The 13,424-nt window shown below is 46.7% G+C and overlaps 1 protein-coding gene across 22 annotated transcripts in view; it reads left to right on the top strand.

Moving 5' to 3' along the window:
• The window catches only part of ANK3 (ankyrin 3), a 1,906,984-nt gene that overhangs the window by 481,882 nt on the left and 1,411,678 nt on the right, over positions 1 to 13,424 (top strand). For 2 of the 22 annotated variants that reach the window (XM_085608815.1, XM_085608822.1), the window contains exon 1: positions 9,681 to 10,232. The exons of 19 other annotated variants lie outside the window; for them this stretch is intronic. In XM_085608815.1, the coding sequence (XP_085464941.1) occupies positions 10,170 to 10,232 (63 nt within the window). In that variant the 5' untranslated portion in view covers positions 9,681 to 10,169. Of the gene's footprint in view, positions 1 to 9,680; positions 10,233 to 13,424 lie in introns of those variants that run through there. One more of the 22 variants, XM_085608810.1, reaches the window with a different exon arrangement.

The raw sequence follows: 13,424 nt of genomic DNA on the forward strand, positions 1-13,424 counted from the left end.
GTCCAGTTGGTTGTCGAGGTGGAAGTTGAGGTCTCCCAGTAGGGTGTAGTTGGTGGACGCGATGGCATGCGGGGAGATGATATGCGAGATGGAGTTAGCGAAAAGTCCACGGGGGCCAGGGGGTCGGTAGATGAGGGTTCCTCGGAGGGTTGTGGTAGGGCTGGCCAGTATCTTGAAGTGAAGGTGTTCCATCAGGTCTGTGGGCTCGTCAGGGAGTGTGGTCAGGCGGAGGGTGGATTTGTGGACGATGGCGATTCCTCCTCCCGGGCGGGTGGTGCTGTCCTTCCTGGAGATCTTGTATCCTTGGGGAATGGCGATGGCAATGTCCAGTCCTGAGGTGGTGTTGGTCCATGTTTCGGTGAACAACGCTTCGTCCGGGGTGGTGGGGTCGAAGAGGTCCCAGATTTCGGTGACGTGTTTGTGGAGGGATCGGACGTTGAGGAGGATGCATTGCAGGGTCTTCGGTTGGGTTGTGGTCTTGAGGGCGTGTTGCGCCGGGTCCGTGGTCTTGGCCGTGCTGCAGGTGTGCCGGCAGCGGTGACAGCTGAAAGGTCAATGGGTGTCGGCTGGTGATGCTAGCTTGCAATTGTTGTTGCGTCCTGTGTTGAGAGCGTGGAGTGCCGCTGGGTCGTAGCGTTGGCGTTGCGGAGGTCCAGGGTTCCTTGCCCTGGTCGCGGTCGGGTCACGGACGGGCACAGATGGGCCCACCTTTGGCGCGCCCGCGTCCGCCATTAAGTAGGGGGCTGGATAGCTGGGAGGCGGGAGCGGGGAGGGGAGCAGGATTGGTCTGGTCGTGCTGGGGGGGGAGGGGCCGCGGGGGCAGCAGCAGCAGGGAAAAACGCGCAGAAAAAGGCAAAAAGAGAGGAAAGAGTGGAAATGAGGCAGTGAAAGGTGCAAGAAAAGTGGGTGAAAGACACAGAAGTAGATTGAGAGGGGGGAATTAAATCAGTGAAAAACGAGTGAAAACTGAGAAAAGACACAGAGGGGGAGTGAAAGGGGGAGATGGAAATCAGTAAAAAACAAGTGAAAACAGAGGAAAGACACAGAGGGGGCGTGAAAGGGGGAGATTGAAATCAGTAAAAAAACTAGTGAAAAAGGAGGAAAGACACAGAAGGAGAGTGAAAGGGGGAGATTGAAATCAGTGGAAAACGAGTGAAAATGGAGAGAAAGAGCGGAGCGAGAGAAAGGAGACAGAGGTCCACTGGACCACCAGGGATGAGGCGCAGGTAAAACCTGTGGGTGGAGGAGGGCCTCGAACATCAGCACTCGAGAGTGCAGGGGTGCGGGGGAAGGCCTCACTTGATGGTGGAGCTGCGAGGGGGGAGAGCAATTTCACTGACAATGAGTCAGTGGTCTTGCTCCACAATTTTACTGCAATTTCAATATTGTAGATGTTTTTACTGCTATTGCAATATTGTGGATGTGTTTGGAGATCATGTCAAGAATAATAAACTTCTTTAGGGAACACACATGATTACAGTTCCTCTGTAAGCTGTTTATTGTGTAGCAAAACTCCTAAAACAACTGAATCGGTTTTCCAGGGGAGACATTGAAAGAATATACATAACATGCAGTATAGAAATACAATATTATAGGCCAAATGATCAAATCTTTAATTAAGTGGTCACAGATGTTTCTAATACTAAACAAAAAAAAACGAATTCCCCAAGTCCTTTGTACATCAGTCCTTCTGTATTCAACTTTGTATGGCAGACATCAAGTTCCATATCTATAAAGTCCCTTGATATGGAATTCAAAATATAGAAAGAGATCAGTGGTTCTTTGACCAGCTGTGTCCTTTTTGACAAGGGTTGTGTAGACTTTAGATTAAAAAAAGACACATATGTTTGCAGCCAACATACTTCGTGTGTCACATCCACTTCTTCAGGGCTGAAGTCAAATATAGTGGTTCTGAAAAGGTACGATGTATGCAATTGAAAGAGTGACTTAGCCAAAATTTTATAATTCTACTCAATCAAGTTATGACCTGCATTTATAAATAAATGCTGGGTGGGAGCTCCTCCCAGAAAATAAAATCACATCACTTAAATTCCTTGAATAATCTACCAACAGCTTTCATGATAAAAAGTCTTGCTTATATGCAACATGGTCTGCTCGGGGTAACATTTGCAGTTCTTTGATGGACCACTGAACTCCAAGCCAAGAGACTTTGTGTTTATGGTTCAAGGTTCTTGGAGAAATTCATTTTTGTTTAGCATACAACGTTTCTGCCTCCCTTGAATAAAAGATTTGAGAATTTGAACTATAATAATGTATGTTTCTACTGAATGTATACTCTTTCACGGTCTCCCCAAGAAAAGAGATTTAATTGAATAACATATTTATCAGTTGGATTTTCTGGCAATATTGGGTCGAGAAGCGCAGGGCCTTGAATATAGATTAAGATCTGATTCTTTGTTCACAAACCAATACGAAATGGTCAAGAAGAAAATAAATTATAATTGTAAATTGTATTTAAATGGGGATTACTAGCCCAGATGAGGCAAGGGTGTTTTTGATTGAAAGGTGGAGCCCTCCTCTCCTGTAGTGCTATACCAGGCAGACGCGTGCTCTGTCATTGAACGGATCCGATTCTCAAATAACACCAAATGTAAGAGAGAACCTTTTGAGGTTGGTGGATTATTGGCATTTAAAGGGACACCATCTATATTTAATGGAGACGCGTCTCGCTCAGCATTCCCTTGCATTAGTCCTGGAAGCTGGTGGATTGTAAGACGAAGCCTAGACAAAAGTTATCCTACGGCATCCTTATTATTTGGCTTTACACATGTAAGAATATGTGGAAATTGTATAGAACAGATAAAGCATAAATTGGTTACGTTTATGACACATTTTATAAATAGGTATAGATGGGTCAAATGATTTTTCCCGCAAACATCAAAAATGCATAAAATGTATTTTGTGTTGTGCAGGAAGCCTTTTAATGTAATGTGTATTCAGTCCAGTTGTAGCTTTCTGCAGTGTAGCTGCAATTTGAAGTTCCTTACTTCAACCCATAATGACACTGAGATTTGAAAACTAAAAAGCATATTAGCAAGTGCTGTCATAATCTGTAGTAGATATTGTGGGAGAACTGCAGTTTTCTCAAAGAGTTCAACTTAATCAACAAACATTGGCAAAGCAAATGTCTCGCCTGTAGGCTTTGCCAATGGTTTTTGCAGATGTTTTGCAGCATCGGTAAAAGGCAAAATCATTTTTAAGCAGAATACTTTTTTTGATACTGTATAGCATTAGTAGCAAAAAAAGTCGAATGACACTACATGTACATGAGCGCGTGGGTGTCTTGATATAATGCGGCCACATCATACAGTAACACGTGCACACCGAATGTCGTGGTCGCCATTGTATTTATTTCAATCTGTTTACAGATTCAAGATGACAGGCACCACTGGAGCAGTAAATAAAAAGATAAAATGTGCACAGATGCAACAGCGTCTTTGTTCAAGCGGAGAGGCTCAGCGGCAAATGTTTTTCATAAATTGGTTGTGTTTCCTAGTTAGATTTCTAAAACAGAACAAAGTTTGCTTTGTAGGAGACTGAGGAAAGCACATATTTTGTTGTAAGAACTACAGTGGCGAAGAGTGGACACAGTGGTAGTTATCAGCTGGCTGGCTGGAACTGACCACGTTTCTAGTGTAGCCCCTTCTTTTCTGATTTACACCCTGATCCCAACTGGGCCATTAAATTCCAATTCCAGAGCAAACTTCGACTTGCGCAGGGGTATCGACATTATGAGTTGTTCTCTAATGACTGGCAGGTCGAACGTACTAAAATGTAGTGAGGAATATGCAAGGGGGATTCTTATAAATGTGGAATTTTGTACAGAACGAATCAAATTGTGCATGTTATTCCTCATTTTAACGAGGAAGAATTTAAACTGGAGGTATTTATCACACACATTAAATACCTACCCAGCATTATTTTCCGAGTGCACTAAATTCACTTCCCTGTCCGACCCATTTGTAACCATGGCCTTAGGTTTTTCCTCCGATCTCTCCATATGTCTAAAGGTAGTTTTCTATTCCCAGTGGTTAATTTATAAGAAGAAAAAAAGTGCTGGGGCTTTCGTCAGGAGGCAGCTTGCACCAGCCCATTTCTCTTGTAAGCACCGCCTAAAACAGAGCTCCCGTGCCTACCAAAACTGAACGTTTCCTTGCTCCAATACCTTTGGATCGAGTTCGCACTACAAGCGCCGATGTTAATGATTAAGTGCCGGTGCTGAGCGCGGGAAACCACCGGCTAAAATTAAGCACTGGGTGTCATGCTAGTTGTAGCTAAGGTTTTGCGTCAGCACAATTAGGTTGGAAATTCATTGTGGTTGCCTGCAGCCCATCATATGCTTCGTACGAGAACTGCAGTTTTTGTCACATAAAATAGTGAAGGTTAGATCACCTAGTTGCTACTTACTAAGTTAGTACATTCTTACGGTTAATTTCTCACCAGTCAAGGTGAGGTAACAGACCTTGTGGTACTAATGAAAGAAGAGGTCACCTTTGCTGATGTTTTTGCGCTAGCATAACCATGTTGTATGCTCTGCTATCTCAAATACCCCAACATCGGGTATGCTAAGTCCACATTCTGCCAGTAGGCAACGTCACTTCCTACTTCGAGATTTCAATACCCGTAGCAACTTTCCCAAACCGTAGGGCATATGTACAAGCCCCTATTGCCACAGGAACGTCACTTTTCATGACGTTCCTGTGGCCATAGGAGCTTCGCATTATTTACAAGGCAGCGCTAGGCCACTTAACGCTGTCTTGTAAATAAGGCCCCCTTTCACGCTAAGCTAAAGGGGAGGGCAAAGGGTGTTGCTGAGGGCGTTCCACCGCAACACCCATTGACTCTGACATTGCTCCCTATTAGGAGGCAGCGCCAGAATTAAGACCAGGAAAATCTGGTCTTACCCTGGCGCAATGAGGAGAAATATTTCATTTCTCCTCGTTTTGGCTCGTTTCTTGTGTGCTGCGTTGTGCAGCACACATAAAAACAGCAAAAGGCCAATAATTGTTTATGTATAGGAAGGTCACCCTTCCTCCACATAAACAATCATTTAAAAAAAATGCTGTTTAACTTCTATGCGTGCTGCATTAAGCAGCACACATAGAAGTTACAAAACGGCATTTAAAGATTGTTTATTTGCAGGAAGGGGGTCCTTCCTCCTTCCTGCAAATAAACAATCTTCCCCTGCACGCAGACACTCTTGCACCATGGTGCAAGGTTGCCTGCGTTGGCACTAGGCTGCAAAGTGTAGCACCAGCGCAGTGGGAAACGCACAGCTGCCTGCACCATATTCTTGTACATATTGTGCTGCCCTGCGTTTCTGAAGTGGCGGAGTGAGGCGTAAGCCAGGAAGGCTAACGCCTCATTCAGCCACTTCCCTTGTAAATATGCCCCCCTCTGTATTAATCACCTACTCATATTGCTGCACACTTCTGCTTAGTTGCTCTCCATTGGTGTCAGGTGCTCTTGCCGTGGAGGTGGTTTGTTTCAATTCCTTATGTTGCAGGTCTTGTGTTTATATGTATCATATCTTGTTGTCTCCTTTTTGAGATTTAATTTTATACATTAGTTGCCATATTAGTTCTTCCAATTTAAGGCTACTAAATGTATTGAAGTTCGAAGAATTAGGGACTGAGTTGGCATTGCCAGTACTTGAACTCGTAATGTTATGCTCAGCTGCGGTTTAAATTCGAACGGACCAGACTACGCAAACTATCAGGTTGCAAAAGACCTATAGCTGGATTACCAAAACATACAGGGGCATACAGCCCACCCACTGCTTACCATTTCCTGGCTTTATAAACACTCTCATTTACATGCTTTTTGTTCAATGACTTTCATTGTCCTAGCTTGTCCATCTGGCGTTTGTTCCTCCTGTGGAGCACAGCCTCTTTACCATCTCTGGCTGATTGACTAGCTTCTGTCTGTCCACTGCTCACTTTTAGGGAACTCTTTTTGTCTTTTTGGTTACGCACACCATGAAAGCCCACGTGTTTTTCAACTCTCTCCTCGCTGCATGTGTGCCTCTCCAAATGCCCTCCCCCACGCTCTGTTCCTCTCTTGCGAATTTCTTCTGCGTCCCATCGCGCACTCTGTTCTTGCCCTCATACACTTTTGGCCCTTGAGTGCTTCTCCCCGCTCCTCTTGTTGCGGTCAGTTTTTCTGTGCTTATCTGTCTCTCTTGGGCTTCTCCCCCATTTCTCCATGTCCCTTGTTCTCTCCCCACACTGTGTTTTTCTCTCCATATGTGATTCTACCCTGCCCTCTTTCTCTTTCCCCTGTACAATGCTTTCCCCCACCTGCTCCGCCAATTTCCTCCCCCATTACCCCCCCCCTTAGACACCTGCATCCTTTTTAAAAAAAAAAAAGTTTCACTTCTGCACTAAAAAATCTTTCTTGTTTTATTTACTGATCCAGATGTCATCCACCATCTTTGATTGGTAAATAAAAAAAAATTAAAGACATTGCGCTTGTGTCAGTTCACTTACACGCATACATTCTGACACATTTGCACACATACATGATCACGCATGCACGCGCTAGTGGAATGATGAGACACCAGCAGAAATCACGTTATTGTATCTTTTTTAGTTTTATTCATTTTTGACAGTGCTGACAGAATCTGCGGATGCAGTAGAACATCGCCAGAAGGCATTGCCAATGCCAGCAGATCACAAAGACTAGACCTACCGGCTTTGCCAAATGCCAATACTTTTTTAAAGAGCTGTAGTCCTGTTCTAGCCTCTTGGTGCAGCCTCCTTGCCCTCTGAGGGACAGAGTACTTGGGGCACGTGTCCTTGGTTTGGTCCAGTGCAGCTGCGCATATTTGTCTTATCTGATACTCTGAGGTTCTTCCGGTTTTTATTGTTGTGGTTGAGCTGCAGAGGGCACCTTGGCGACAGTGGCATGTTTTGGGCTTGTTTAGTGGGTATGTTTACTGTGCAGTTTGACCCAATAGTACAGGAAGCTTTTCCGTTTCTACGTTTGACTTAATCCATGGAGGGCATTCATCAACGCAGCCAAGTGGCAGCTCGTCGTTGCGTTTTGATGTAGCCCTGGAGGATGGGTGCTGAACAGACTAAACATCTAAGGGAAGTGGTGCTTTAAAGGGTCATGCCCTTGGGGCCTTGCTTCGTGGGCAGAAAAAAGTTATGGAGGACAGCAAACGTGCCTCCTCTTTACAATGACGGATTGCTTGAAGGCACATTTCTGGGTGTTATTTCTCCTCATGGACAGTTTTGTGAAGTGTCAGAGACCAATAAATCATATACCAAATGCCATAAATGGGATCACACACTATGTAAATAACTCCAACACCAGCCCATCCACTTGGACTATGGAATGCAAGAAAGAAAGGCATTTTTTCTCCTGATGCACTACTTTCAGATCGATGGCTGGATTCTTTAGCGAATAAAGTGACTTGCGGAAATCAAATTTCCTAACTTGAGCAAAACTTAACCAGCGTGCTCCATATACCTTGCTTTTATGTTTACACATGCAAAAATTGTAATAGTGGGAATACAGTACTCATTTCTACTGATGTGGACCCTAATAAACACGTGACTGCGCACTCAAATCCACGAACCTTAGTCGTCTGAGGAACCTGAGCGCAATACACCCAGGGCATAATGTAGGCCACTGGGGCCTAGTCGGGAAGTGGAAATGTGTGTTTCGGATGACTTCCAAAATTGTAGATGACCCTCAATATTACTTGACGGTCACAGGCAGGGCCAGACTGGGAACAGCACCTAGCCCTGGCAGTTTGCTGCTCGACCAGCGGGGGGGGGGGGGGGGAGGGGGGGAGGGGGGCGGCATGCTAGCAAAACACACCGCTCCGCTTTTCTTACAGGGGGCTGAAGTTGCAAAACCGGCCCCCAATAAGAAAAGCCCCACTCCTCAGCTCCAGTCGGGAAAATGCCCAGCGCCGCTACGGCCAGTCATAGCAGCCGGCCCTCCCTGGTCATAGGAGTAGTTTCCATTCACTGCTCGTGTTATTGTGACACTGATTCTGCTCCGGCTCTTCCAACCTGCGTTCCGTTCCAGGGGTCCAGGGGGGCTACTATGCGTTGCTGTTTGAAAATGTGCTTCTGTTGAGCCGGTCCTTTCACTGAAGACCCCCTGGCACGTTGAGCCGCAGGTCCTGAATGCTGTGGAGATCAGGAAAACAGTGCTCGTCATGGATAAGGCAGACGGACTGTAGGTTCTTCAGCTGGGACATGACTAAGGGCCTGATCATGAGTTTGGTGGTGTGGGAGCGGGGTGGCTCGCCACCGCCCTGCCACACTCGACTGCCAGATTAAGGGTTTCATGTTGTCTGGTGGACAGTCCTTAAGGCGTTCCCGCGGCGGCAACTTTGAAAAAAATGCCAAAGCAAGTTGCTGCACGGCATGGACTGTTAAGTCCATGCCGTGCAGGAACTGGGCATGAATGCAGACAGGGGAACACACCATCTGACCCCCTGCCTGCATCCCCATGGCTTGAGGCACCAGGGTGCCTTGTAGGGCCCCCTTAGTTTCCTCACCGCATGCAGTTTCATGGCATTATCACCGACCGCCATGAGACCACTGGCAGTGAGGCAACTCGTAATATGCTTGGCACAGCTGCAGTGGCCCTGCCAAGTGTATTGCGTCCTCACACAGCCGCGCCACCACCAGTGGTCGCAGATCTCTGGCGGTTGCGGCGGTGCCATGAAGGTCGGACCACTGGTGCGGCAGTCCCCGACCGCACCTCCACCACGGGCTTGGCGGTCCAGTAGACCGCTGATCACGTAATCAGGCCCCAAGTCTGTGCTAACTCGTTGTTGCGATAGGTTAGCCTGCCAGTCTAGGCCCAGAAAGGTCCAGCCTTGCAGCTAGCAACTCTGCAAGAGGACAGAAAGGCTGTCTGTAGCAGTGGGCAGAGCCTTGAAGCAGGGACCTCTCCTTGATAAAGATCTCAGTAAACCACCCCACAGTGCACCCTGGGCTGCGCTCTAGCACAGGGACACAATTAAGGTCAGAAAATGCACCCAGAGTCCTAGCCGAGTCTTTGCTTTTCCTAGTCAGGTCCTCTAGCTTATCCATTAGGGGGGTCCCTGGGACCTCTCTGGGCATAGAGCTTCCATGAGGTGGTAAAGTTGGCTACAACATATCTCAGAAAGAGCGGCAGGAATAGAGACAACGGGAGGGGTGGACACTGGCGGAGGAGGGAGGTTTTCAGGCTGCTAGCGTGTGCCGTGTTACCTCAGAGGGCGGCATGTTATTTAACCCTGCAGAGCCTAGCATGCATACTAAGGCAAGGGAGCTTTTTCGCCTTCTATTCAATAGTTTAACTATCAATAGTGCAGCAGGTGCATGGGCACCAGGGACCCGCTGAACTTCAATTTTTGTTTCTCTTTCATTGCCCAAACAGGGACATGGGGGTCTGGAGGCCTTGTTTTTTTTATATGTAAAGCAGACTTCTCACAACTCGGTATTCATATATTTCTGCCCTGTCTACGAGCGGCCACGGGCTTGTGGGTACTGGCAGACTCCTTAATCGATGTCACCACCTACAGGGCGCCGTGAGGCTCCGCCGTGCCACCCCCTTAAGGAGCGCCTTTCGCTTCGTATTGTTTGTGGCAGCCAGGCAGCCGTGTAAGGCTGGGTAACGTGATCCGGTGCCCACTCTCCGCTCCCTCTGGCAGGGCCCGGTGCGCTCAGCACATTCGGTGCTTTTGTGCACGGGCGGCAACGCACGCGGCTTAGACGACGCTCCCCCGTCTGCGCGAGGCAGCAAATCAGGCGCGGTGGGAGCTCCTGAGACCTGTCAGCAGCAGGCTGAGGCTGGGCGCGCTTCTGGGAGCGCCTCATCAACACCACTTACAGGCAGGGGAGACGGCGGTGCGCGCAGCGCGCTCTCACGCCACAGGCGAGCAGAAGTTACAATGGAAAGTGCACAGAAATGAAATTACCAGCCACGTCCCAGTCAGACAAGGAGCAATAGCAGCGCCGACTGGCAGGGGAAAAGAGCGAGCAGGCGCAACAATTTCTTTCTGGGTGTAAACGGCGCCCCGTCCTGGGTGCGCGGACTTGTTTTTTTTTTTTTTTTGGCTTATGACTATTCACTACGGATTTGGATGTTGGCACACGGGCGGAAAGTGACCCGGCTACTCACGTTCACCCGGTAAAATGAGCGAGGAGGCGAAGGAGAAACATGCCAAGCACGCCCACAGGAAGAAGAAAGGGAAAAAGGTAACAGGCGCATGTCATCGTAACACGGCTCGCGAGCTCTGTATGTCAACATGCATTGTGTATGTGTGCATGTGTATGTGAGAGGACTGACAGGCGGCGCCCCTTCACGCCTGACTTTGAGGAAGAGAGAACTTGCTAGAACCCCGAGGGTTTTGTTGATGTTGAGAACTCGTGGGGCGTGTCCGCTCCGGCTGAAAGGCTGGATGCTTCAGCCCCGGTGCTTTTACTAAACCCTTGCATCATTTGCGAAATATAATCTGTTGAATTCCTCCATGATGGAGCTAGTGAGATGTGTTCAAATTAACATATAGACCTACGTTGATGAAAGACGTGCATTTAGCCTGTATATTTGAATAAGCGTTTTATCTGTGTACATTTGGCAGCATCGTCATGCATTTCCAGTGATTGTTGCATGTCATGCTGTGTTGCCCGTCTATGTTCCGTTCTTTTAAGCGCGACATGGTCTCCAGTGTTGTGCGTTTGGTCAGACAGTTGGGCTGGACACGCAGCTCCACGTCCGTGCCCAATGCATCCGTTGTATTGCTGCTACATGTTTATGTACTGCCTGGATAATGACTCTTCATCTGCAAATGGTGGACGAAAACGTCTCAGCTCAATAACCATTCTCTAATAGCGTCAAAGACCCCTTGCATTTGAAACACGTATTTCCATTTTAAATAAATAATAAAGGCACGTCGATGCATCCAGACCACTAGTGGGTGAAAACTTTCAGATATTTGAAAGGAGTTGTTCCGTCTGAATTTTTATTTGAGATTGTAGCCAAAGAGTAACCAGACGTGCACGTCATAAAATGGGAGTGTACGCCTCGACAATTTCCAAGGGGCTCCAGGAGTTATTCAGTCTGATACCATCTCTGTACCTTAGACTTCGGTCTACTCGTTCCGAGTAGCAACCCTTACTTGCTCTTCCGATATCAGGGTTCCAACCTCCATACGTACAGGCTTTGTCTTGCGCATGGATGCTGTTTTGGCTCAATGGCTGATGGCTGGCTACGTGTTCATTAAATTTCTCATCAAACAGTATTGCCTATTTTTTTTCCCTCAAACATCTTGTGACGGAGATAAATAAGACTTTACTTATGTTCACATGCGGTTCTATTGCACCCTTTTTTCATGTATTAGGTCCCTCTTTCTTCATGTTGCAGCTTCATCTGCTATATTTCCGATTAATTACAGTGAATTAATGGTGCGTAGTGGGTAAGAGGTACCATTTTTATAAAGCGAGGGGTCAGTTCATCATTCTTGTTTTCAAGTCTGTGCCTCATACATTCATACATACCCTCTGCTCCAGAATTCAGAATCCCTCCTGTCACTTGTTGACTGTATGATTGCCTCTGGCCCTGTACAGAGCTTCAGTGCCTTGTGGTTAGGTTCCTGCTATAGAAATACCACATACATACATTTGCCTCCTCATCACAGCTTGGTGGGATAATCCTTGCATCAGGATGACTTCCTGTCAGAGATGAGTCTAGAGCAGACAAGGGCGTCTTCCAGGCCAGTGTATTGTGAGCTCTGCATTCTAAACCTGAAGATGCTCCACCCGAAGAGACGGCAAGACGGAGACCCGTGATGTAGTATTGTTTGCCCTCTTGCACGCAGAGACACGGTTCAGCACAAATAAGCCAATTTACCTCCAGTCCGAAGGCTCATTCGATCTAGGATGTATTGGTTTTGTTGATTTAACTTAAGAGTTATGAACTGTGCTCGGCTATCAGTATTGACTAAAGAGTTTCTCTGTGTAAGCACCAAGCCTTTTAATCAGTGGGCTGCCTTCCCCAGTGTCCACTGTGGCAATGTTATAGATCATGCTAATGTTATTGAAAGAAGGGTGAACATGTTCATATTGAATTGATTGGTTTAATTCATTCTGCATATTGTTCTCAAACCCTCGCTCACAATGTGCTCCCAAACGCAAGCAGTTATTTTCCTAATCTTACATCTTTAACCATAGTAACCACGAACATATGGTTTTTGGTCAGTTGATGAGCCCAAATTATTTTAGTACCAGGAACAATTGGTGGACGGAATGCTGAACATTGCAAACCTTCACCCCCAGTCACAAAGAGCTGGGTTTAATCCATCGTTCTTTTGCTCACCACGCCACCCCAGTTTGCACCCAGCCACATGCAAATCAGTCTTGACTCTGTTCCTGGTCCAAACTGGGGTGGCGTGGTGAGCAAAAGAACGATGGATTTAACCCAGATCCCTTGACTGGGGGGTGAATGTTTGATTCATTCAGCATTCTGTCCATTTGTTGTTGGCATTATCTTCTGCCATTCATTGTTAATCACATATTTTAACATGTTTTTACATTATTTTCAGTTTTCTTTCGCTGTTTAAGGACATTTCTGAGAATTTATTCCTCAAACCTCTTATTTGCTGGTTTCATCTCAAAGCTGTTTGTGTTCGAGTGTTCCCTGTTTTCAATGCCTTACGGATTGTGTCATGAAAAGGCAGACACTGTTGCATGTGCTAGAGGGACGAGATGCTGCGTCCAGAGGAATGAGGCAGCAATCTCCATTCTTGGTCACCGTTTCAGCTTTTTTCACATGTTGCTGGAGGCCAGTCCCTTCTTATCCTTGATGCACATGATTTCAATGCTTTTGATTTTTTCTGTCCAGCTCCTTGGGCGCTTTAAGTTTTAAACTATTTTACTGAAAAGCAGCCAGTAACACCGAATGCTCCCTAGAGAAGAAATACAGCAAGATTGTTGTTGCACATCAGGAGCAGCGGTGTGCAGTGTACCCGGATACTTGTTTCTTGGCTACACCAACAGGAGTATTTTCCGTTGTATACTAGTCTAGTTCATCTGACAAAAGCCGAGCTTTTCTTTGGGCCCTGGAGCTCATACGGAGCCGAGGGCCCCTTTCATCAGTCCCCACTGATGCCAGGGCCCTTATAACCTATGAGGTTGAAGACACGACCTGTAAATTGTTCTGTTAAACGTTGCTCGAGTCTTTATGTTGTGTTTCTACAATCCAAAGTCTTGCCTACATAGTGCTGCCTTCAACCCCTTCCTGATTGTGACTACGTTTTGTTGAGACCTCAATGGAAGGCTAGTGGTACTTTAGAGGTGGTGCACATGTACCATGTTGGTGGTTTGTCTTCATATTTGAAGTGTCCTAGTGCAACTAGGCTGATGGTGCATGTGTAGCTGGAACTGTGGTTTCTT

This window comes from Triturus cristatus, chromosome 1_2 (genome assembly GCF_964204655.1).
Source record: "Triturus cristatus chromosome 1_2, aTriCri1.1, whole genome shotgun sequence".
Taxonomy (NCBI): domain Eukaryota; kingdom Metazoa; phylum Chordata; class Amphibia; order Caudata; family Salamandridae; genus Triturus; species Triturus cristatus.